Source organism: Rutilus rutilus, assembly GCF_951802725.1.
Source record: "Rutilus rutilus genome assembly, chromosome: 24".
NCBI lineage: Eukaryota > Metazoa > Chordata > Actinopteri > Cypriniformes > Leuciscidae > Rutilus > Rutilus rutilus.
The window spans coordinates 6463239-6485700 of record NC_140228.1 but is presented as its reverse complement, the minus strand read 5'-3'; the positions used below and the strand labels follow the sequence as shown (position 1 = coordinate 6485700).

The following is a 22462-nucleotide window of genomic DNA, read 5'->3' as shown; positions in this document are numbered from 1 at the left end:
TCAGTGTTCATTCAGAATAATGTTCATGCAAGACATTTTGATTGATTTACCAATTCTATTTAATTACATTACTAACGGCAATGTTGCATAAAAGTACGCACACTATTTAGCCCGGAGAGCACCAGCATCAAAGCACACCATTATCATCATATCGCTCTTATACGCACCCCATTATTTTCATTGTTCCTGCATGCGTTCTTTTAAGCTTGTTCCACAGAAATCACTGCTGTTACAAAGGCCTCGCCATCTGTCCCATCACATTTTACAAGAAATGTCTGCTGGATGCTTCCGCTGCCTAATGGATCAAAAGAGCACTTGTCTGTTACTATTCAGGGTACGCTGGGTAACCTTGAATGCTGCCACCGCTGCGATTGCAAGTGAGACAAAACGATAAACCGTGCACTGCAGGCATGAGCAAAGATTTGCCTGGTGCCTTCCTGACACTTACACACTTCGGGTGGATCTCTTATAGGAAAGCACTGATGGGTCTGAAGCAGCTACATCCATGAAGAAGAGAGCATGACTCTAATACAAATAGAGATGCAGTCAAATAAAATGTACAAATCTGACATGCTGTAGCAGATATACCACAGATTAAATATTCATTAAAGGTATATGAATATTTATAGCATGTATCAAGCTACAATATAATTTTGTGAAATCATGTCTAAACTTCTTAAAGATTCCAAATGGGGTTTACACAGGGATGCCGTAGAAGGTTTCCAAAATAATCTTTCTGCCAACGGTTCTAAATAGAACCATTTAAACCATCTAAAGGATTCTATATATGGTTCTATATAGAACCTAAAAGGGTTTTATCACTCGCTTCATATAGCCTAAAGAAACTTTTAGGGGTTCCTATCGTGGGATAATTTTAGAACTTTAGTTCGATTTTAGTTCTGTCATCATTCATATCATGTCGTTCCAAGACTTTCGTTCATCTTCAGAACACAAATGAAGATCTTTTTGATGAAATCTGAGAGATTTCTGTCCCTACGCAGCTTTTCCAAAAGTTCATAAAGAGATTGTAAAACTAATCCATATGAATTGAGTGGTTTAGTCCAAAATTTCCTGAAGAGACAAAATCACTTTATATGATGAACAGATTGAATTTAGGCTTTTACTTACACATGACAGGGTCGACGGTGAGTAATTAATGACAGAATTTTCATTTTTGGGAGAACTATCCCTTTAATTTGGTTTCAGTTCAATTTTAATGTTATTACATTTGATGAATTAAATGTCTTGTATACTTTATCACTAGGGAAAAAAAAGAAATAAACGTGCTATGCAATCATTTAAACATTTATCCTTATATAGAACCTTTTTGGCATAAAGAGTCCTTTAAAAATTGAGTCAAGAACCCTAGGTTTTTTTTTTCTAGCGTGCACTATAAAGAACCTTTTGTGAAGTGGAAAGGTTCCATGAATGTTAAAGGTTCTTCATGGAGCCAAAGAAAGAATGCCCATAAAGAAACTTTATTTTTAGAGTGTATGGATGTTCATAAAGGCATAAAATACCTCTTATCCTGTGCAAAAGAAAATCTATTTTTGTTTCTTAATCTCTTGACCAGACAAATTCTCATCACCCTAATTATCTGTCAGCATATATGTTTTGAGTGGGTTGATCACTTGCGGTTTTATGGCACTATAGCTTACCATAAAACACAAGAAAAGTATTAACGTAGGAAAGACGTATTTTTAGGTAAGGGAAAACCACAAGATATTCAGCAGCTGTCTGCAGGTCACATTCAGGTTGAGTCAACAACGCACATAACACATTCACTCCTCCCTCTGCAAAGTGAACCATTATCACTATATTTAAACAGTGTTTCGTGTTAATGAGGCACTATAGGGTTTATGTGCGTAATGAGCAATCTGTCACAGATCACGCTGGCAAAACATTATGATAATGCTGGCCTGTTCATGTTGAAGAACGCAGAAGGCTCATCCTTCTAGTTATTTGCTTAGTGGAGTGAGAGAAATGGGCTATTGATCTAATGAATATGAATGTGAACACAAGTCCCACATGCAACACAATCACAGATGGGTTACAACGAAAAAGATGACAGCTGACCGTCTGACACTTGTGGTGCTAAGTCAATTCAGTTTTATGTCTACAGCACTTTAGGCATATTGTTTCAAAGCAGCTTTACAAAAAATCTCTTTGGGAGATGTTTGCATGCCAAATATTAACAAGCTACATCATATTTACATGTTTATCCAAATTAATTATTCAATCATATTAAACTGAGGACAAATTGGGTGCTTCAGGATATGAAACCCTTAATTAAAAATGATGGGCGTCCCTAAAGACTCATCTTTGAAGGGCTGCCAGCAGAAGAACAATTTGATAGTCAATGTTTAGCATAGGGCTGAGAACAAGGAAGTATGTGGTTTATTGCACCTGATGTTGAATGGAAGATCTGACACAGCAAAATGTGCATAAAGAGGCTGTTCTGAGCTCCAGGATCTCTAATGCAGCATCAGAGGCTTATGCTCTCAACTTTAGGCTACAAAGCCTCTTTTTTATTTTTTAGATCAATTGGATGGGTGGTCAGTGAGATTCTGAAAGGGATTTCACTCTCCAGTTGTCCTCTCCATAATTTGATTTATTTCAAGGGTGACTAATTTGGTTAGACACTCTGAAGGTCTTTCAAAAGCTTATCAAATACAAAATGAAGGGGAAATTTAAATATGTGCATCTATTGAAATGCATTAGATGGAAACACACAGCTACTAAGAAAGCACTGCTAGTTAAAAAAAAAACCTTACCTGATATTCAACTAACAGGTGGTAATTTGCAATTGGTTCCACTCCTTCAAGTTCATAATTCTTCCATCCCTCTTGCATGTGTCATCAATGTCTATGGGAAAACGAGTGATCAGCCTCCAGATCATAACGACCACTAATGCACAGTCTCCATCCGCAACCGCTTGGGCAAAATTCTCCAAAGCGAGTCCTTTAAACTTGCTCTTAGTTTATATTCCCACAACAGGCGAGACACATCTGCCGTCTTGTTCTCCAGCATCCTCCGCAATCTGAGCCATGCAGCTTTCCATCTACATATCTCCTGCTGTCGCTAGGCATCCTGAGCAATAATAATGACCGGCTGAAAACCACAAGTAGCGATGTCCGATTCGCGAACGAACCGTTCTTTGAACTGGCTCTTTTAAATGATTCGATCGAGCCGATTCGAACGCGTTTGTAAGCTAAATCACTCGCATTTGGAAGAACTTTCTGTGTTCGAAATGGAACGCTAGTGTACTGCATATTGCGCAGTATATACTGTACACTGCCTACTATTTTTTTTTATTATTTTTTTTTTTTTATTAGTAGGTATACATGCTGCAATAAAAAACATTTTAAACAGTAAAGCCTAGGTCTAGGCTAGAAACATGACCTCATTATGTTGCATGATTAGCCTAATTGAGTGTGTGATGTACCATATTCAAATATGGTTCTGCATTTTTTATTCAAATTGGTGTAAAATGACTTAATTTTAGGCTGTCTGATCAAACAATGAGAGATGGTAAAAATCAATATCACTTACAGTTCATTCGTCACCCTAGAAATCGATGAGTGCACTGGGTTACATGCAGTGTTCACTGCACTGCCAAAGCCATTTGAGTATTCCATGCCAATCTATGCCAAACATAGTGCATAATGCAGAAATAGCAGCCTAGAGTATATTTTTTCTAAATATATAGGCTACGTTTGGAATAGCATAGCCTACTACCACTCTTATTACTATTGCTTCACAATATAGCCTATAGAATGTAGTAATATAGTGTACATAATATACTGGAAGTAGCCTATGCAGTAAGCATAAACTACAGTGCGTCCGAAATCGCATACTATAGTCTCTACATTTGAAATTGTACATACTTTGCGACTGTTAAAAAGTACAGAATGCACTATATAGTATGAATGTGTGTAGTATGCATGTAATCTGGACATACTACATCCGCCATGTTGTCATTATCATGTGACCTGCGTCAGTTGCATCGCTTCACTTCCATTCATAAATGCTCTCCCGTGGCCTCATGGGATAGTAGTGTCCATCGTACGCACACTTAAGAATCTCAACGGAAGTAGTCGTCATCCGGGTACTTTTCAGCTAATGTTTTTCGAATACTATGTATTCATACATACTACTGTTTTTCGCCTACTAATAGTAGTAGTACGAATAGTAGGGAAGTATTCGATTTCGGACGCAGCGCTAGTCTTCCTCTCCAATCTATAGAATCTATATATCTATGTTTAAAATTAAACTGAGGGGGATGATGTTGCGACCATAATCATTATGAAATCTAACCTAAAAACCTAAATGAAATGTAACATAACCTATGTAGGTAGATCTGAAAACATTTGTGAGCCATGACTCAATCGAATTTGGGATTTTGTGTTTTGAACCGATTCATTTGAAGAGAATCTTCCGAACGAGCCGATTCGCTAACCGAGCCTGCCTATGCTAATCACACGCGCCTTTTCTCTCTCTTTTCCACCGCTTCATTCCTTCATTGTTCCCTAACGCTAAACATCTCTCCATTTTAGTCTGAATATAAGAGCATGATATTTATAACGGAAAGTCAAGGCTGAGGGGAAAAACGGTGCACATAAGCACGAGAGGGTGCCACTTTAAGGCTCCGTCATGTGCGTGATTCTCAATGCGGTATTATTTGGTGAAGGAGGCAGAGGAACCCACGGGCTGTGCGAGAACATTCCCCACAAAGCTTTACATAACCAACGATGTTTCTACACGTTACAAATTATCAGTTTTAACAATGAGTTCACAGGCACGTGCTTGAGTGTTGCTAGTTAGACAACAGAAAAGACTCGTTATGATTGGAAAGAAATGAAGAGCTGTTGAAGTAGGCTATAGAAAAATATAGTAGCTAGTCAAAAATACATGCAGTCAGCATGTTCTCAGTCTGCTCTGGTTCTTGTTTAGCAGCATTTTTGTATATCACAAATTATTTAAAAAAGGGGAATATTTGGCACATACAGGCACACTCTTTCTTTCTCTACTGTATTATCTGTTGATTTTCAGTCTCAACACTGGGTGATCAAAGATAACAAAAAGGTTACAATTTTGACTCCCACAATGGGTTATCCATGAACGATCACCATTGTGCCTTTGAGCAAGGCACTTAACCTTAGGTTGCTCCAGGGAGACTATCTCTGTAATAAGTACTGTAAGTCGCTTTAGATAAAAACATCTGCTAAAATGACTTGCTCATACAGTCTCCACAGCAGATTAACATTAAAATAAAACATATATTGAGTCATCAAACATTCTGCTGGATATCTATCATTGCACCTTATCTAGAATGGCCGTTACTATGATCTCCTGAAGCAGAGGTTGTGAAGGAGCCTGATTGTGCTGCACTCACATTTATTTCCCTTCTTTCAGCAACACAATCCAGTCTCTGTTCGTCAATACATTCATCCGGCCCCATGCAATTGGAGTCAACAATGCATGCACAAACAGTTGACATATAGCTAAATAATAGCAGCTAAAAATAATTAAAACTAATGGAACAAAACTAATGCAATGCATTCAAATATATATATTTTGTTATATAAAATAATGCATGCAATGCATTGTTTAAATGCACTTTTTTTGCAGTGCTTTATACCACCAAACATGCAGACAGAGAAATACAGACACATTTAATCATGTCATTGAGAAGAGAGAAATGAATGCCCTTGCTTTTACGACGCTATGAACAAAGAATACCACCTTCATTTCTGTAATTAGTTTTGGCTGATAAGAAATCTGACTTACAATTAAAATTTCCCCCAGAAGATGTAGAAAATCTGCTTAGTGTGTGCCTGTTTTAATTACTCGAGACCCATTGAGAGGTGCTTCCTTTATATTCACAGCAATGATGTGATGATGGTTATCTGTTATCTCCGTTTGATGCTTATTGATTTAACCTATTCACTTTTCTTATTGATGCTTCTTGAGCAGAAAATGAATCCAAATATCATATACAGTTTTCAATCACTTTGGTCTATGTTGCTTGACTCAAGTATGATGTGTCTTTATGAACTATCAGCTTAACTCTGAAAACACTCTTTGTTCTGTTTTCACTGGAACACACCCATCTAAAATCAGCTTTCCATTTATGAATCGTTTCTAGAATTTGCTAAATGTAAACCATTCAGAGGTGCTAATGGTTCTATCAGCATAAAAATGTAGTGACTTTACAACACAATGAATAGTGACTGACTCCAAAAAGCAATTAGACACCCAAGGCACAGTAAAAAATGTTTAGATAAAAAAACACAGTGACATTCATAAGAAAGATACAGCACAAACACAAGGGAACATGTTAGAATAGCACATTTAAAATGTAACATACAGGGTATAAAATGTCTCTAATCAACTGGTTTATTGATTACATGTGCCTCCATATCATTTAAATATAGCAATTGAACTTTTTTAGTAAAACTTGATAATATATTTTGTATGCATTTAACATATTCCGTTTTAGTCTTAATTTACTTCTCCATCCCTTTTACTGTTTACATATTGAAAAAAAGACCTAATTAACCTTATTCACAAGGTAACTTATTAATCATGCTGTATTAGAAGTAGCTAGTACTAAACACGAGAGGGCGCTAGTGAACTGCGTGTAAACCAGACGTGCTTGAACGTTTATGTTGAATTTTATTCAACTTTAACTCTAAATCCAGAACTAAATGTATATGATGTATATGAAAAAAAAATTTTTTGAAAATATATTTTTGTATGGTTTGATTTGAAAACCGGCATAACAAATATTTAAAGATTACAAGTGGGTGGTGACAAAATGAACACTTTTAAGGAATGTCTAGTAAAATTAAACGCCACCAACATAAAGACTATATATATATATATATATATATATATATATATATATATATATATATATATATATATATATATATATATATATATATATATATAAACACAAACACACGCACAAATCATTTAGGACCAAGAGGACCAAGATCTACATTGATGAATCGTTGTTTTAAAGGTCTTTCCTGATTCAGTCATTAAGGAATAATGGCATTTCAGCAATCTGTGTGCTTTGACCATCTGTGACAAGTCTGAACATTATTTCACCTCCATACACAACTCTAGAATGAACACCTGTCTTCCTTTCCCTGACCACGCCCCCTAAAGTCACACCTCTATTTTGATTGGGCCGGTGGTCATGAATATGCACATGTCAAACGCTCGGCCCCTCCCTTTGCACCTGATTGGAAGTATTTACTTGTTTTTTTGCACAGAGGTGCTGGAGTTTTAGAGCAGCTCTGCGCTGGAAGATGAAGCCCTGCTGGACCGAGCAATAAGGATTACTGCGATTTGACTTTATAAAAGAGAAGAAAGGACCATTATTATCTTGCCAGAGAACTTTATACGTATTTCAGGATGCCGCGCTCATTCCTAGTAAAGAAGCATTTCAATGCAGCCAAGAAACCGAATTACAGTGAACTGGAGAGTCCAACAGGTAATAGACTTTTTGGTTTGATGAGTCTAACTCCTAACAGTGAAAAGTTAAAGTTATTTCAACTTTTAGTGTGTTGCAACTCTTCGTTAAGTTTATGGCACTTTGCGTGGCAACACACTAACACGTTTTGTTTATTGAATTGATCCATTGCCTCTTTTTTTTTCTTGATATTTGTGATTGTACATGAAGACGAAATAGCCTACATAACAGGCTACATATCTAAATGAAATAATTGCGAATCAATCCAAAGGATCCTAAACGGGATCAGTTCCTACTGGAAAATTAGTATTTCTTATTTCATCCCATTACGATCTTTTAGAAACGTTAACAAAATATCTCATTTAGAAACCCGGTACACATCTTTTATGATTGTTTTTTTTGTCGAAGGATATCCATATCATATAAAGTCCATAGCATAACATTAGCGTTTACCTTCAAATGTATATGAATGTTCAAGGGAAAGTGTTTATCGTTGGTCCTGTAACTGGTTCCCATTTATATTGGTTCTGCAGTGTAACAAATTAACTTTTTAAAAGTGTAAAAATTCCATTTATTTCCTCAATGAAGATAGCCATAAAACCTGCATGCATGATCATTTTAAAAGAAGATTTAGGAGTATGCCACTTATGTATATCTGGTTGAGTGAACTAACATGATTGCATTTCCCCTTTTATTGCAGTGTTTATTTCCCCATATGTCTTAAAAACCCTCCCGGTGCCTGTTATACCTCAACCTGAAGTGTTAAGCCCGTTGGCGTACAACCCGATAACAGTGTGGACTACCAGCAGCCTGCCCCTGTCACCCCTGCCCAGCGACCTGTCCCCCATCTCCGGATACCCCTCGTCCCTCTCCGACACGTCCTCTAATAAAGACCACAGCGGCTCGGAGAGCCCCAGGAGCGATGAAGACGAGCGGATACAGTCGACCAAGCTGTCAGACGCCGAGAAGTTTCAGTGCAGTTTGTGTAACAAGTCCTACAGCACATATTCGGGACTCATGAAACACAAGCAGCTGCACTGCGACGCACAGACCAGGAAGTCGTTCAGCTGCAAGTACTGCGAGAAGGAATACGTGAGTCTAGGGGCCCTAAAGATGCACATAAGGACACACACACTGCCCTGCGTTTGCAAAATGTGTGGGAAAGCTTTCTCCAGACCATGGTTGCTGCAAGGACACATTAGGACACACACAGGTGAGAAGATCACACAAATGCATTTATTTGATGCTATTGAAACACTGTGGATGTCAATGCACACCTAAAGTGTCTTTCTTCAGTGTGCATGATATAATCATGTTGGCAGCATTGCATGATGCAGCAGTACTTTAACCTGAATTATTATTATTTTTGTTCATTAGGTGAGAAACCGTTTTCATGCCCCCACTGCAGTCGTGCATTTGCGGACCGGTCGAACCTCCGAGCTCACCTGCAGACTCACTCGGACGTGAAGAAATACCAGTGCAAGAACTGCTCCAAAACCTTCTCTCGCATGTCGCTGCTGCACAAACATGAGGAATCTGGCTGTTGCATTGCACACTGAGAGAGAATCACACACGCACACACACACACACACACACACAGGGTCTGCATTCACCAAGTGCCTCTGATTGTGAATGCTGATCTTGGACCTGCTCGTCCTGTCAGTATACTCGTGATAAACTGGATACGAAGCGCCAAACGCGTCCCAAAAAGCTCTGACGATTTAAAAATGCGTCGCCCCAGGGTCTGAATGAACAGTGTTTTTGGAGTCATTTAAAGATCAGATTGCACCCAAAACGCTACACACTAACATATAAACCTGACCCAAAACAGCCATTCCGCTTTGAGTTTGGTTCCCGGAGAACCTTCAACACCCTCAGACAGGAAAAGGCACAAAAGAAAAGACTGTTTGCCAGATCCCTGGTGGTCTGAACTCACTGACTAAGAAGCCTTTTCATTTCAGTGTAAACGCAGATTCATTCAACATGTCATGCGCCCGTCATGTGCCTTCCATTTCAACAGTATTTGCCCTGTTCGGGTTGGGTTGGTGTGTACTGTACATTTGTTTACGGATTTGTACTATTTGGGAGGTTTTAAATGTGTAGCCTCTCTAATAAGCAATAATTTATACTGGTTTATATCTGTATCTGAATGTTAAATAGGTAAGACGGTCACTTTTTTTTTTTTTTTTTTTCTGAGAGGTAATCGGTCAGATATTTCAAACCGTAGATGGTGGCACACCAATGAGCTTGAGACCAAAGGAATAATTAATGCCATGTTTTTAAACAGGGAACAAGTGCAAAAAGACATTTTCTTGAATTAAAAGTATTTCAACTTTTGTGCGGTCATAAAGCGACAGCAATTAACCAGCACTCAGACATGCAATACTTTGCCATGTGCCTTTTTTCATCAGGAACTTCAGAGATTTTGCCATGTAATTGTTTATTTGAATGTATATGACACTGATATGATTGTACTTTGTATTGCAAAGTGTAAATGAATGGTATGATTTTGTACAAAAAATAAAATTTACACTTTTTTTGAATAACTCATAGCGATTGTCATTATCTTTTTGCCATCTGAAAGCAGTCGTCATTTCATTACAAACCTGTTTGATTTTTCTTTCTTATGTGGAAAGAAGCTATTTTGAAGAAAGCTGTAGTCTATGCAATGAAAGTCAATTGGGTCCAAAACAACTATTCCTTTAAGCTTTTAGCAGCTGAATTGAATAACAATCAGCCTAATGTTTCCATTTACATAGGGTTTGTAATGCTATGCAAATGAATAGGCCCTTAACGGAACATTAACAGGAACGTTTCTTACAGAAATCTCGTGAAAAGCACTTCATTTCAATCTGAACCTGTTTGCTGATTTCTGTCTGCATTAACAAAGTTTAGAAAATAGTGTTAAACATGGTTGTGGAGGATGTAAAGAGCTGGTTTGTTAACTGTTCCTGAATTTAGAATATGGTTTGACTCGTTCCCACAGTTAGTGGGAGTTCATCAAAGTGAAGTTTAAGCATTTCATGATGCAAATGTGTTTGCAGTTTACTGTGGCGGGAAATGCAAGTTGTATAAACTACTGTCATTCGTTTAAAAGTCAAGCTGGTGGAGATGCTATTTATATTCAGGATTCAAAGTTAATCAGAGACAGTCATGGAAATCCGGTGGTCAAAAGATGTGGGAGCCATACAAGACAAAACTTTTGTTGTGCATCTCAATGAAATGTCCTCAGGAGGTCAACTCGTTTTAAAGTCTGCGAGTTTGTGGTGTGGCCACATGAACCTGTCCTTGCGAACCTGTTCGGCTCCCAAACAAATCCCAAATGTTACACCTCCTCCCTATGTTGATCTCACTTTGCTGCCAATTTCTTTGAAGACTCTGGGTCTCTGAAGGGGCCACTATAGCAAAGCCAGACTGGCTCTCACACATGTGAAAGTCCTTTACTGGATTATTACTCAGCAACCTCACAGTACACAGTGGGAACTCACAGGACTGGCGCAAAGCAATCGCGTTTTCAAACATTCATCTACTGAATCTAATTCTGAACTGACCATTGGGAATAAGCAGCTTCTAACTGCATAGCAAAAATCATCTTGAAAATACACATGAAATCAAAACTGACCTTATTTCCTTTCTAGCAAACATTCCTGGTCTCATAGTGAATGACAACCATTATTCCAAAGGTAAAAAATGTTTTACTCTCGATCAATTGCTCCGTTTTAAATCTTTTGCTGATGTCACCAAGTCCACGATATTTTTCTTGGGATTACTAAGATTTATCTTTAATATATAATGTAAATTTATGAATGTATATACAGTATATATATATATATTTATACACAAACATTTCTTGATGCATATGTGACCCTGGACCACAAAACCATTTTTTTGAAAGTGAGATTTATACATAATCTGAAAGCTGAATAAATATTTATTTTTTTGTTAGGATAGGACAATATTTGGCTGATATACAACTATTTGAAAATCTGGAATCTGAGGGTGCAAAAAAAAAAAATCTAAACATTGAGAAAATCGCCTTTAAAGTTGTCCATTTATGTCGTGATTGTGCTGCATTCACTCACAAAAATAAATGTTTTACATCTTTACGGTGGGAAATGTACAAAATATCTTCATGGAACATGATCTTTACTTAATATCCTCATGATTTTTGGCATACAAGAAAAATCGATAATTTTGACCCATACAATGTATTGTTGGCTATTGCCACAAATATACCCGTGCGACTTGTGACTGGTTTTGTGATCCAGGGTCTCACTCTTTGTGATCCAGAATGAGACAAAATTACTGAGTACAAGTAGAGGCCTGGTGTGAACACTTGCTCTGTCGAAAGGTTTTGGGAAAACACTTGACTTTTCCATGCTCTGTGGTTTATCTTTCCATGATCTGAGCATGGCTGCACTATTCCAGGTGTTCACCGTGACACACCTCACAGTCGGACAGCTTTGGCCCTCAGGACCCCCTGTGACGCCGTACAGGTGTTCACATATCTTGTGGTTTTCTGGAAGTTCAGATAAATGTTATGACTCTTTGTTCATAATAACTGCCGATTATTATCACAAAACTTAGCAAATATAACGTTTTATAGACAACGTGAAGTAAGATATGTGGCTTTTAGTTCATGTCTATCAGGGTTGAGGTCATTAGTAAACCGTTTTTGACTGGTTTCTTTCAGTCGTCAGGAAAACATGTGACAAAACCTTCTAATGCAATTGGAAAGAAAAATATAATTCGAAATTCTTATCTTTCTGCTCTTTTGTCACATGCTCCTTGAACTTTTGATGCCCCACGTCACGTCAGGCCTTTCCCTCACAAGACTACCGTCACCATTGCTCGAGGACAGATCCAACAAGGTTACAAAGGAAGTACATTTCTTTGTTAAGTCTCCCTCTCTCTCTCTCTCTCTCTCTGCAACCTGCTGACTTCACACTAAAGCAGCAGCTCCTGTAAACGGAACAGATTAAATTAGAAAGCTGGTTGAAAGCCTGTTTGTTCTGATTAGTGTGTGATAGAAGGAGCCTGACCTGAAGAAAAAGACAGAAACATTATTCTCTTATAGTTGCCTGAAAGGGCAATGAATGGGGACTGAGCCTTACAAGCTTCAAAAAGGATGCAAAAGTAGTCCATAAAGCTATATTTCAAATCATCTTACGCCATACAATAGCTGTGTGAAGAAGGTCACCGTGATTTTGCCAAGTAAGACATATTTTGTTGTGAAACCCATAAGTTTAAAACCCATAAGTTATCTCTCAAACCAGAGGGGAATGATAGGTGAACAACACTGATGTAGAAGCACCTGTAGGGGAATTTGCAGTTAAAGACCCTTCACACCTAACCCTGATTGTAAGCCTAAACTTGAACATGTCCCTCAAATCTTATTAGTTGATTGGAATGTTGTTCCAGGATCAACGAAGATGGTGATCCAGGAACATGGTGAACTTGTTACCTCATATAATTGGTTCATTTAATTAATTACTCACTGAAAAATAGCTCCTAAGCCAAAAGAGAGTCACATTTTGAAATTCAGCAGGTTTCTAGAACATAACCAGCTTGGTTATGCTTGAACCAAACTATGTTTCCAAAAAACAGCTTCTTTACCAATCTGCTGGATTTTCCAGAAGGGAAGGCGACTTGTATTCCTTAGTCATTTATATCAACATGCATGCTAAATCTGCATATCCCAGAGATGAATGCGAACAGTAATATAAGAACAGTAATCAGTCAAAAAATAAATAAATAAAAAGAGTAATTGGGGCCTGCAGTTTTCCTATAGCTGAATAAATCTGATTAGCTTTCAGTATGTGCCACATTAGCCAAAAACAACACTTATGTCAAATCATACATTTGCACATTAGGAAAAAAGGGGAAGGAAAGAATCTGAACAGCTAGACATGTTTGCGCTTGCTTCTCAGGCAATATCATTACAATCTTCTGCTAACCTAAGATGTCTGATCTATCATGTGATGGGAACAGGGTGCTCACATGCCTCTAAACCAATTACAATCGATATATCAACACAATCATATGCCAACTCCTGATTATTTCTCTCTGTTGATACCATTTGGTTTGATGACCTACAAGATATCTCTCATCAATGTGAGAGTTTCATATCTCCAGGAAAATGCCTGCAAAGTACAAATCTTTATAGGAATTATGTTTCAATTATGTTTGAGAAGTAGAGAAGCTCGACAGGTATTGCTCCGTTTAACATGATTTATAGATCAATACACAAATCCTAGATTTGAAAGCACCAACTATTATATTCAACTGATGTTTATTTCCCTTTCTAACGTATTATTTCATAAGAGATTTCATTTTAAACTGAGCACACATTAACGCCTCATAGTACACTACATTATTCGATATAATTGAAGCTATAATCAATTTGCTAGGAAATGATTAATTTTCTTACTCTATGCAAGAGGCTGATTAGTTCCCTCCTCTTTGTTGTTATGAAGTCTAATGAAACACAATCTAGGAAAAAAGAGATTTATATTTAGCCTACTAATGAAGTCCTCCAGGATGAATTGCTTTAATTTCCCACCTTCTGGCAAGTTTATGACTGTTATAATGTAATACAAGTATACACTCACATGAAAAGCATTATAGCAAATCTCAGTTGATTTATATGATTGTTTATATATTGTTGCAATTCATTTAAAGTTGGATACGTTTGTCCAACTTTATCCACTTACATACATTATACTTGTGTAGGACTATATATAACATCTCATCGTCGCAAAATGGAAATAATATTATGGTCGTATAATAAAAGTTGTGAAACAATATACTGTATACTATATAGCAAATCTTGGCTGCGTGATTGTTTTCATTGTCTTAAAATGTAAACTGTATTTTCCAGCTATTTATATTAAGTTGGATATATATTTTATCCAACTTTAGCTGCAAACATACAGTATACTCACGTAAAGTGATTTATGCTATATATAGCAGATCTCAAAAGCCTGATTTTTTTAGTTTTGTTGCAAAATGTATCTATATTATCACCCAACTCGTATCATCACAAAATGTAAATTAGATTATCGCCCAGCTCTAATCTGCTATGAGACTAAGATATGACATTATATAAACATTAAAAACATGATTTTCTGAAAAGTGTCTTGGAAAGACAATGTGTATTGTGGAAAGTGCTATACAAATAAATGTGACTTGACTTGATTTTTGTTATTAGGATCAAATGTTAGTTCAAATGTTTTTCTAAAAAGGACAAAATTATAATGCAGCACTCATTATGAATAGTTTTTATGCAAAAAAACGTCAGCCACACCTAACGCTCGAATCAAACCCTAAATATTCAACACTCAGCAGATTCAAAAACAGGAAAACTGATCGGACCCGTCCACTGCAGGTCAAATAGGCTCAAGTAATGCCTAAAATCCCCTTCAGAATGAATTGTGTGCGTTGCCAAATCTATCCCAATATCAAGGCCTATTCCAAAACAAAAGAGAAATGGGAAGTGATCGATTTACATTTCACAATCAAGCCAGTACCTGCATTTAGCTGCACAGGCATTATCCATGGAGACAAAAGATTCTGGAACAAACAAGCCTTAGAAAATATCCACCGCATGATGGTATTGTAGCCGAAAAACATGCCCGAACAGCACCAACGCACCAGCACAAACTCTCAAATAAACATGGCTGGGTATCAGATGTGCCCTTTCCGAGGAGCATTTATTTAAGCTCTTAAAAAAGCATTCATGCATTCTGATTTCCAACGCGATGCTGGAGGAGCCGGTACATATAAATTCCACATATGGTCCTGTCAACTGAAGCTCAGTGAGAGACAAAATATGAACCTGTCTCGGTGATTGCTTGACCAGGTCATTGTCGGCTTTTGTCATTTTACTTTCACAAGTGAATGTCGCTCTGAATCAGTGCAGTAGATCAGATGTGCACCCGAGGGTCAGAAGGTCACATCTCAAGCTCTTTTTTTTTTTTTTTTGAGTGCATTGTTTTTTTATCTTACACCATGTCATAACCAGACTCAATGTGATAAAGTGACAAGCAATAACGCTATCTTTTCCATACAAAATTGTCTCTCTCTTTAACTGTAACTAGCATCATCCAAAGGGATGTTTTGGTGCTTCTTTCAAAGTGAAATCACATTAATCTAAAATCCACATAAAGGTAAATAAACAAAAAAAAATGTCTGAATGTCAGTGAGTGTTGCATTGCATTGCAAATATATATATATATATTTTTAAATAAGTCTCTTATGCTCACCAAGGCTGCATTTATTTGATTAAAAATACTGTAAAAACAGTAATATTTTGAAATATTATTACAATTTAAAATAACTGTTTTCTATTTGAATATATTTTAAAATGCAATTTATTCCTGTGATGCAAAGCTACATTTTCAGCATCATTACTCCAGTCTTCAGTGTCACATGATCCTTCAGAAATCATTCTAATACGATGATTTGTTGATCAAGAAACATTTATTATCATCAATGTTGAAAACAGTTGTGCTGCTTCATATATTTGTGGAAACCGGGATTTTTTTTTCAGGATTCTTTGATGAATAGAAAGTACAAAAGAACAGAATTTATTTTAAAAAATGTTTTTGCAAAATTCTTTACTGTAACTTTTCATTAATTTAACACATCTTTGCTAAATAAAAGTTTTTTTTTATTTTTTTTTTTTATTGCTGACCCCAAACATTTGAACAGTAGTGTATATAAAAACTTGATTTTTGTTGTTTGAATCAATATACTATAAACATGGCTATGCTATATGCATTAAATCTATATTAAAACAAATAATAATAAGACAAAAAATGAGAAACAATAGACTTAATAAACACATACTGTAGCATCTCAAATGTAATGCTCTGCAGTGATACATTTTAAAGTTTCTATTGATAATTTGTCCAGAACAAAATATACTTAAATTTGAATCACCATTTCTCTAAATTGTTGCAATGCATTCTAGAATTCCAAACTTACTAATTCATGCTAATAAACTCTAATGTTCACTTAATGGTGGATTCACAGACAGCAACATAGTGTCGGCCCCGATCCGGCCCACATCTGGGCCGTGTGGAATCCACCTGAGTAAACCATGACTGATATTGCTGACTGAATCAAGAAATGTAGCCACAGTCATTTAGTGGCTGGCAAACCTTAAAATACACGCTGCAGAAATGCTCCACACATGCAGTGGTGATGTAATGTTTGCTGGTGTTGTGTGTGTTTGTACCGTTGTGTCTGCTGAGTAACTGTCGGGTCCAGCTGTAGGATCTCTGACTCAGGAGGATGTGGGGTAGACGTTCTGTTCCCCCGCTCCCTCACAGATCTTGTGAAAGTGTGCCTTCAGGAAACACCAGAGCATTGTCTAAGTCAACAATCAAAATGGAAAAGCCTGGAGAGTCCCTCTTCTAGGGAATATCTCTGACAAGATTCCTAAAGACGTTTTATAGGACTGCCAACTGATTAAAGATTGTATTGGTATGAATTACATTATATGCTGATTCATTAATCTTATACTACTGGGCTGTTGAATGATTGAATCTAGTTGGTTGACGAACGTTCTAACCCCTTCAGACCTGAATTATGTTTAAAGTTTCTGAAAAATATAAAAGTACATTTTCCCAGCTCATGAGGCTTCTATAAATGAGACCAAAAAAAAAAAAAAGAAAAAAAAAAAGTTTGGCTTTAATTGTAATTTTTTTTGTCCAGTTCAATGAACGTCAGGTCAAAACAGGTGTACTTCACAAAAATGTACCAACATAAAATTAATTAATAAACATAAAAATTGTTAGTATATACTTAAAGCTTTTTCTCAAGGTCAAAACCTTTTCAACAGTATACCATTTCAGCTTTAATTTTGAGATTTTTGTTTTACAGATTGCACATTGTTTGTAACAAACTAAATATCTTAGAATCAATCAATATGGTCATGTTAGAGTCATTTTCTTTGCGCATCTTTCTTTTTTTTAGATCAAAAACTTGAACATTACAACATTTAAACTTTATTTGTAAGGTTTTTGCTTTATAGATCGCACATTTGTTCATTCATAACAAAATAAACTTAGGAATCAATCAATGCATTCATGTTAGAGTAATTTCCTGTGTGCATCTTAGAAACAATTTCTCTGTTAACGATTTTCTTGTATTTCTACAGTACATTACTGGCAGCACGGTCGCCAGCAAGTTACTGTATTTCGATTTCCAGTAACTAATTCACTTTACAGTACACAAGATCAGTACTGTAAACTACCAAATAGTACTTTACTGTATTTTTACTGTATTTCGTCATTTGTTCTGCTTTTGCTGTAATTAATTATACGGTACTGTACTGTAATATCTATATTGATACATTACTGCTAAATATTATTATAATTTTCAAAATAATTACTAATAATGATGATATTATATCATAATAATATAATATGTAGTTATAAGGAAAATATAGGCTATAGTAGGAAAAAATATCATAAACTGACAGTTTCGCTATTAGCAGAAACGCTGCTGCCGAAACATTGTTGAGAGACACACAGATTCAGTCAGGTAATTTACAAACGCTTAATCTCTCTTTCTCTTGCTCTCTCTAATAACTGCATTAACTGCATTAGTTTGCTATCACTGGCTCAAGCCTCCGTTAAATGACATTTTGGAGTTAGCAAGGGAGGCGTTGGATGAGATGTGTAAGAAATTAGTCCTACACACAAGAGCGTTTTAAGGACTAAAACCTGACAAATGTCTTGAAATATATCATCTGAAAAAATGTCTTGAGGTGTGGTAACCATAGTATAAGCGGAAAAATTTACACTGGTCCATTGAATTATTAGAAAATAATGCACACCAGAGGTGTATAACTGCCATACAGTATACAGCAATTCATTTTACAATTGTTAATAATTAAGAATTATTAAAATAAAAGTACACATTTTTTAAACTCTAATAATTAAGAATAATATTAACTATTTATAACTTTAATTTCAATACTTTTCAAAATGTAGTTATAATTATATATTTTTAGAATTATTAATAATTAATAATCATATTAATCATATTTCAATTATTTAACATTTTTATAATTATAAAAGATGATCCTATAATTATATAAGACCGTGGTTTTTCACATACATGAAAAAGATTAACATGGGTTTCCATCCAAATTCATCAGAACAAATTTGTCTCGATATCACAGTGCCTTACTTTCCCTTTACTTTCAGTAAAAAAAAAAAAAAGAAAGCAAAAAAATGTCTAATTTCTATATTTAAAGTTTACAAGCAAAAATAAGAGTACACTTTTTCCATCTGTGCAAGTGTTGCTCATCAGCGTTGAGGCGCCGTCGTGCGTAAAATGGAAATTGCATTGTGAGTCATTGCACAAGTTTTGGGAATGTTTCAACAGCCCCGAGAAAGGAATGATATTCTGGTGGAAGGTGATGATAATAGTAACATTATAGTGCACTTCGGGGACTTTTGAACATTCAGAATGAATGAGCCAAGCATTTCATTCTTCTTCTGCTCTGTTTTTTCCATTTGAGTCACTCTTTTCCTGCGTCTCTCCCTCCTTCCCTCCCTCTCTTCATGCCTGCAGGGGTCATTTCTGATCTCGCATCACTTGGCAAGCATCCGCTTTGGATGATCTTTCCTTGGGAAAACTCTTTGCACAGCACCTGATTTACTCATACTCGATCCGTGCGCAATTAGTTTGATTTGAAATCAACTAAACTGTGAAATCAAAAGGGTTTTTCAAGTGCGATTACGTTTCTGTATTTGGCGGCGGGCGTCTGAACGGTAAATTATTCAATTTGTTGCCTGAAAGCATCTCTGAGATGCAAGATCTCGGCTGTTTAGGCGGATAAGAGGCCAGACACACTCACGTTGAGATAACGTCAACCTCCACTCCACTAGTCTGTGCTTGCAGCTGATATACGGGAGAGATATCTGCTCTGGATCAGTATACTGAGGTCTGGTGAACTGCAGAGGGAGAGACCACAGTGATATTACACACCAGCAACAACCTAGCAACCACTCAAAACAATAGAAACCACCTAGAACACCCTAACAACAACATAACAACAGTAAACAAAAGTTGACAAAAACTTAACAATAACAAAAACAGAAGGTGCGTTCCATTTGACCGTAAGTGGACTGCGAAGTGGACTTCACAGGGTATTCCGCCATCTTAAGAGGGCCCACGTCACTCCCCTGTTCATCTCTCTGCACTGGCTACCTCTCGCTGCTCGCATCAAGTTCAAGGCATTGACGCTTGCTTACAGATCTATCACAGGCTCAGCTCCCTCCTACTTTCACTCAATCCTACGAGCCTACATCCCTACCCGACGCCTACGATCGATCAACGAGCGACGTCTCGTGGTTCCATCACAGAAAGCCACAAAATCACTTTCCAGAACATTCTCATTCACAGTTCCATGCTGGTGGAACACTCTCCCCACCCTCATCCGGAATGCAGAATCCCTGACAACATTCAAAAAACAGCTGAAAACCCATCTCTTCCGTGAGCACTTAACTTCATAAAAAAAAAATAATAATAAAAAAAACTTTCCCTTTAAAACCTCACTTATCGGGCTTATGCTACTCTGATTAATGCCTGAACTTCGTATTTTGAGCACTTCTTGCGTTGTTGTTGTTTTTGCCTCTTCATGATGACTCGCTTAATTTAGTCCTAATTTGTAAGTCGCTTTGGATAAAAGCGTCTGCTAAATGACTAAATGTAAATGTAAATGTTAAGTGAGATTCCAATCCGAAGGGAGCGAACATGTTCTGTTCTAAGGGCACTGCGCACGGCATAGGGAATAAGGTAACATCGATACATCAACTTCACAGGAAGTGGAGAGCGATGATCACCCAACTGTCATTTCGCGCACCACGTCATCACCAGTCAGAACGGTCATAACTACGGAGTTTACGTATGTGTGTAAATATTCATACATTTCGCCATTGTTATACAAATGACAGTATTTTTAACGGTTATTGTTGTGAATATTACATATACTATTTTTGATGATTATAATTTACCTCAGTGAATGCAGCCAGTTTAGCTAGTTTGTGAAGTAAAGTGATTTTATTTTAGGTAGTTGTAAAATAGTGCAATATAATTGTAAATATATAATATAATAATAAAAATTTAAATATGAATGTAGTCCTATATATATTTACGTTATATCATAGACTATCTTTGATGACGTTTGCAGGGCGTTTCAAATGAGCGGTTATTGTCAGTGAAGTCCACCTACCGTGCTCAGGGAGTAGGGGAGCAGTGAACACCCTGTCGAATGGAACGCACCTGTCAGTTTTAATCTATATTAAAAACACATCTCTTTTAACCTGGCATACATATAACACATTATCACATTTCTATCATTCACATCAGTTAAAGGATTTCCAGACAGCAACATATGGTTCACGTGGATTCCACACGGCCCAGATGTGGCCCAGATGTGGGCCAGATCTGGGCCGACACTATGTTGCTGTCTGGGTTGTTAGGCAGCATGAATTAGGTCAACTGGAACCAGGATCAATTCCCATAACACCCGAAGTACTTGCTACATCGTAAGAAGAATGGCATCTACGCTAGTCTCTGTTTATCCCGAGACTACCGTAGTCAGCCGTATCCAGATGCTACTGATCCACAATCTGATTTCTGACTTGTGATGCAGCCTTGAATCATAATCACACCGTGTTCATTCGTTTCGTTGGCCAGAGGAGAACTGATGGAGAACCTGATGGAGTTTGGGTTCCTTTGCCACTGTCGCCTCTGGCTTGCCTAGTTGGGGACGCTTAATATCCAACAATATTATTGATCTGACTGCACTTACACTGTTGAATGAGAACTTAATTGGATAATGGCATCACTGTTTTCTACAGAACTGCTTTATACATGAAATGAACTCATTTAATAACTGATGATCTTCACAACGGAAATGAATAAACACTGAACTGACTTCAGCTGAACAATGGCACTGTTTTCTTTTAGAGCCGAACTGAAAAAATGAACTTTGTTTGCATCATTGAGTCATTTTCCTGTTATCACTGTAAAGCTGCTTTGAAACAATGTCTATTGTATAAAGCGCTATATAAATAAAGGTGACTTGACTTTGAAAACATCATATGGAGATCTCTGACTTTTGATTGCAGACTCTGGTATCTTGGCAAATCTGAGCAGAATTTGAGACATTGTTGGGATTTTATCTGATACTAGAGGAGACAAATGTCAGATTATGATTATGACCTCTATTTAATCCCTTTGGTGTCTAGGAGAATAATTAACTCGGTTGTGATTTTTCTTCCCTGTGGTGTGGAAGCAGATCACATTGTGTATGAATACCCGAATACATAAATAATTTTCTTATCTCCATCACATCCCGATCTAAGGAGGGGTTTGTTAGAGGTATCTACGGCAGCCAGATGACGTAAATCGAGACATCAATGAAAAGATAAATTAGCTTGTTTTGGCTCTTGAGCCAAATGCAATAAAACCCCAAATTCTTACTGCTTAAAACATTGTGCAGGTCATCTGAGCATCATGAAACCTCAGCGGGGCTGTAGCACATCAGAACAGATGGACGGGAGAGTTACGATGTCTTACGAGGACGTTGAACATCAAAGAACCGCGCCGTGGACCTGTGATGCTCTCGTCTGATAACAGGACCTCTGCGTCTTTCTCTTAATCTCTCACACTGATGCTCTTCAACCTCTTTTATTATGTCTGACCACGGCTGGAATCCAGACCTCTGATAATCCTGACCGAACCCTAGGAATGTGTGCAAAGAAAAAGGAAAACAGGCATGGATGGACAGAAGATCAGCTTAGCAAGTGCTTAGCGACGCTATATGGGCAATCATCATTATTCATATTACTTGAGAAACACTTACCTTAAATATTAAACCTCTTTTCCTCAGAATATATGTAGACATATTAGGCTTGATTTTGTTTGTAGTGTTTTGTTGTATGATGTCCC

At 37.0% G+C, this 22462-nt stretch overlaps 2 protein-coding genes across 2 annotated transcripts in view; one reads left to right on the top strand and one right to left on the bottom strand.

Annotated features, from left to right (window-relative positions):
• The window catches only part of sntg1 (syntrophin, gamma 1), a 62414-nt gene extending 45500 nt beyond the window's left edge, over nt 1–16914 (bottom strand). Inside the window, exon 1 of the mRNA XM_084398996.1 lies at nt 16728–16914. The gene's annotated coding sequence lies outside the window, so the exon portion shown is untranslated. The remainder of the gene's footprint in view (nt 1–16727) is intronic.
• snai2 (snail family zinc finger 2) lies at nt 7285–10036 on the top strand. The gene is made up of 3 exons (XM_084399235.1): nt 7285–7507; nt 8187–8699; nt 8864–10036. Exons 1-3 carry the CDS (start codon nt 7429–7431, stop codon nt 9043–9045), a joined length of 774 nt encoding a protein of 257 aa, XP_084255361.1. The 5' UTR covers nt 7285–7428; the 3' UTR covers nt 9046–10036.
• Nucleotides 16915–22462: the final 5548 nt, after the last annotated feature.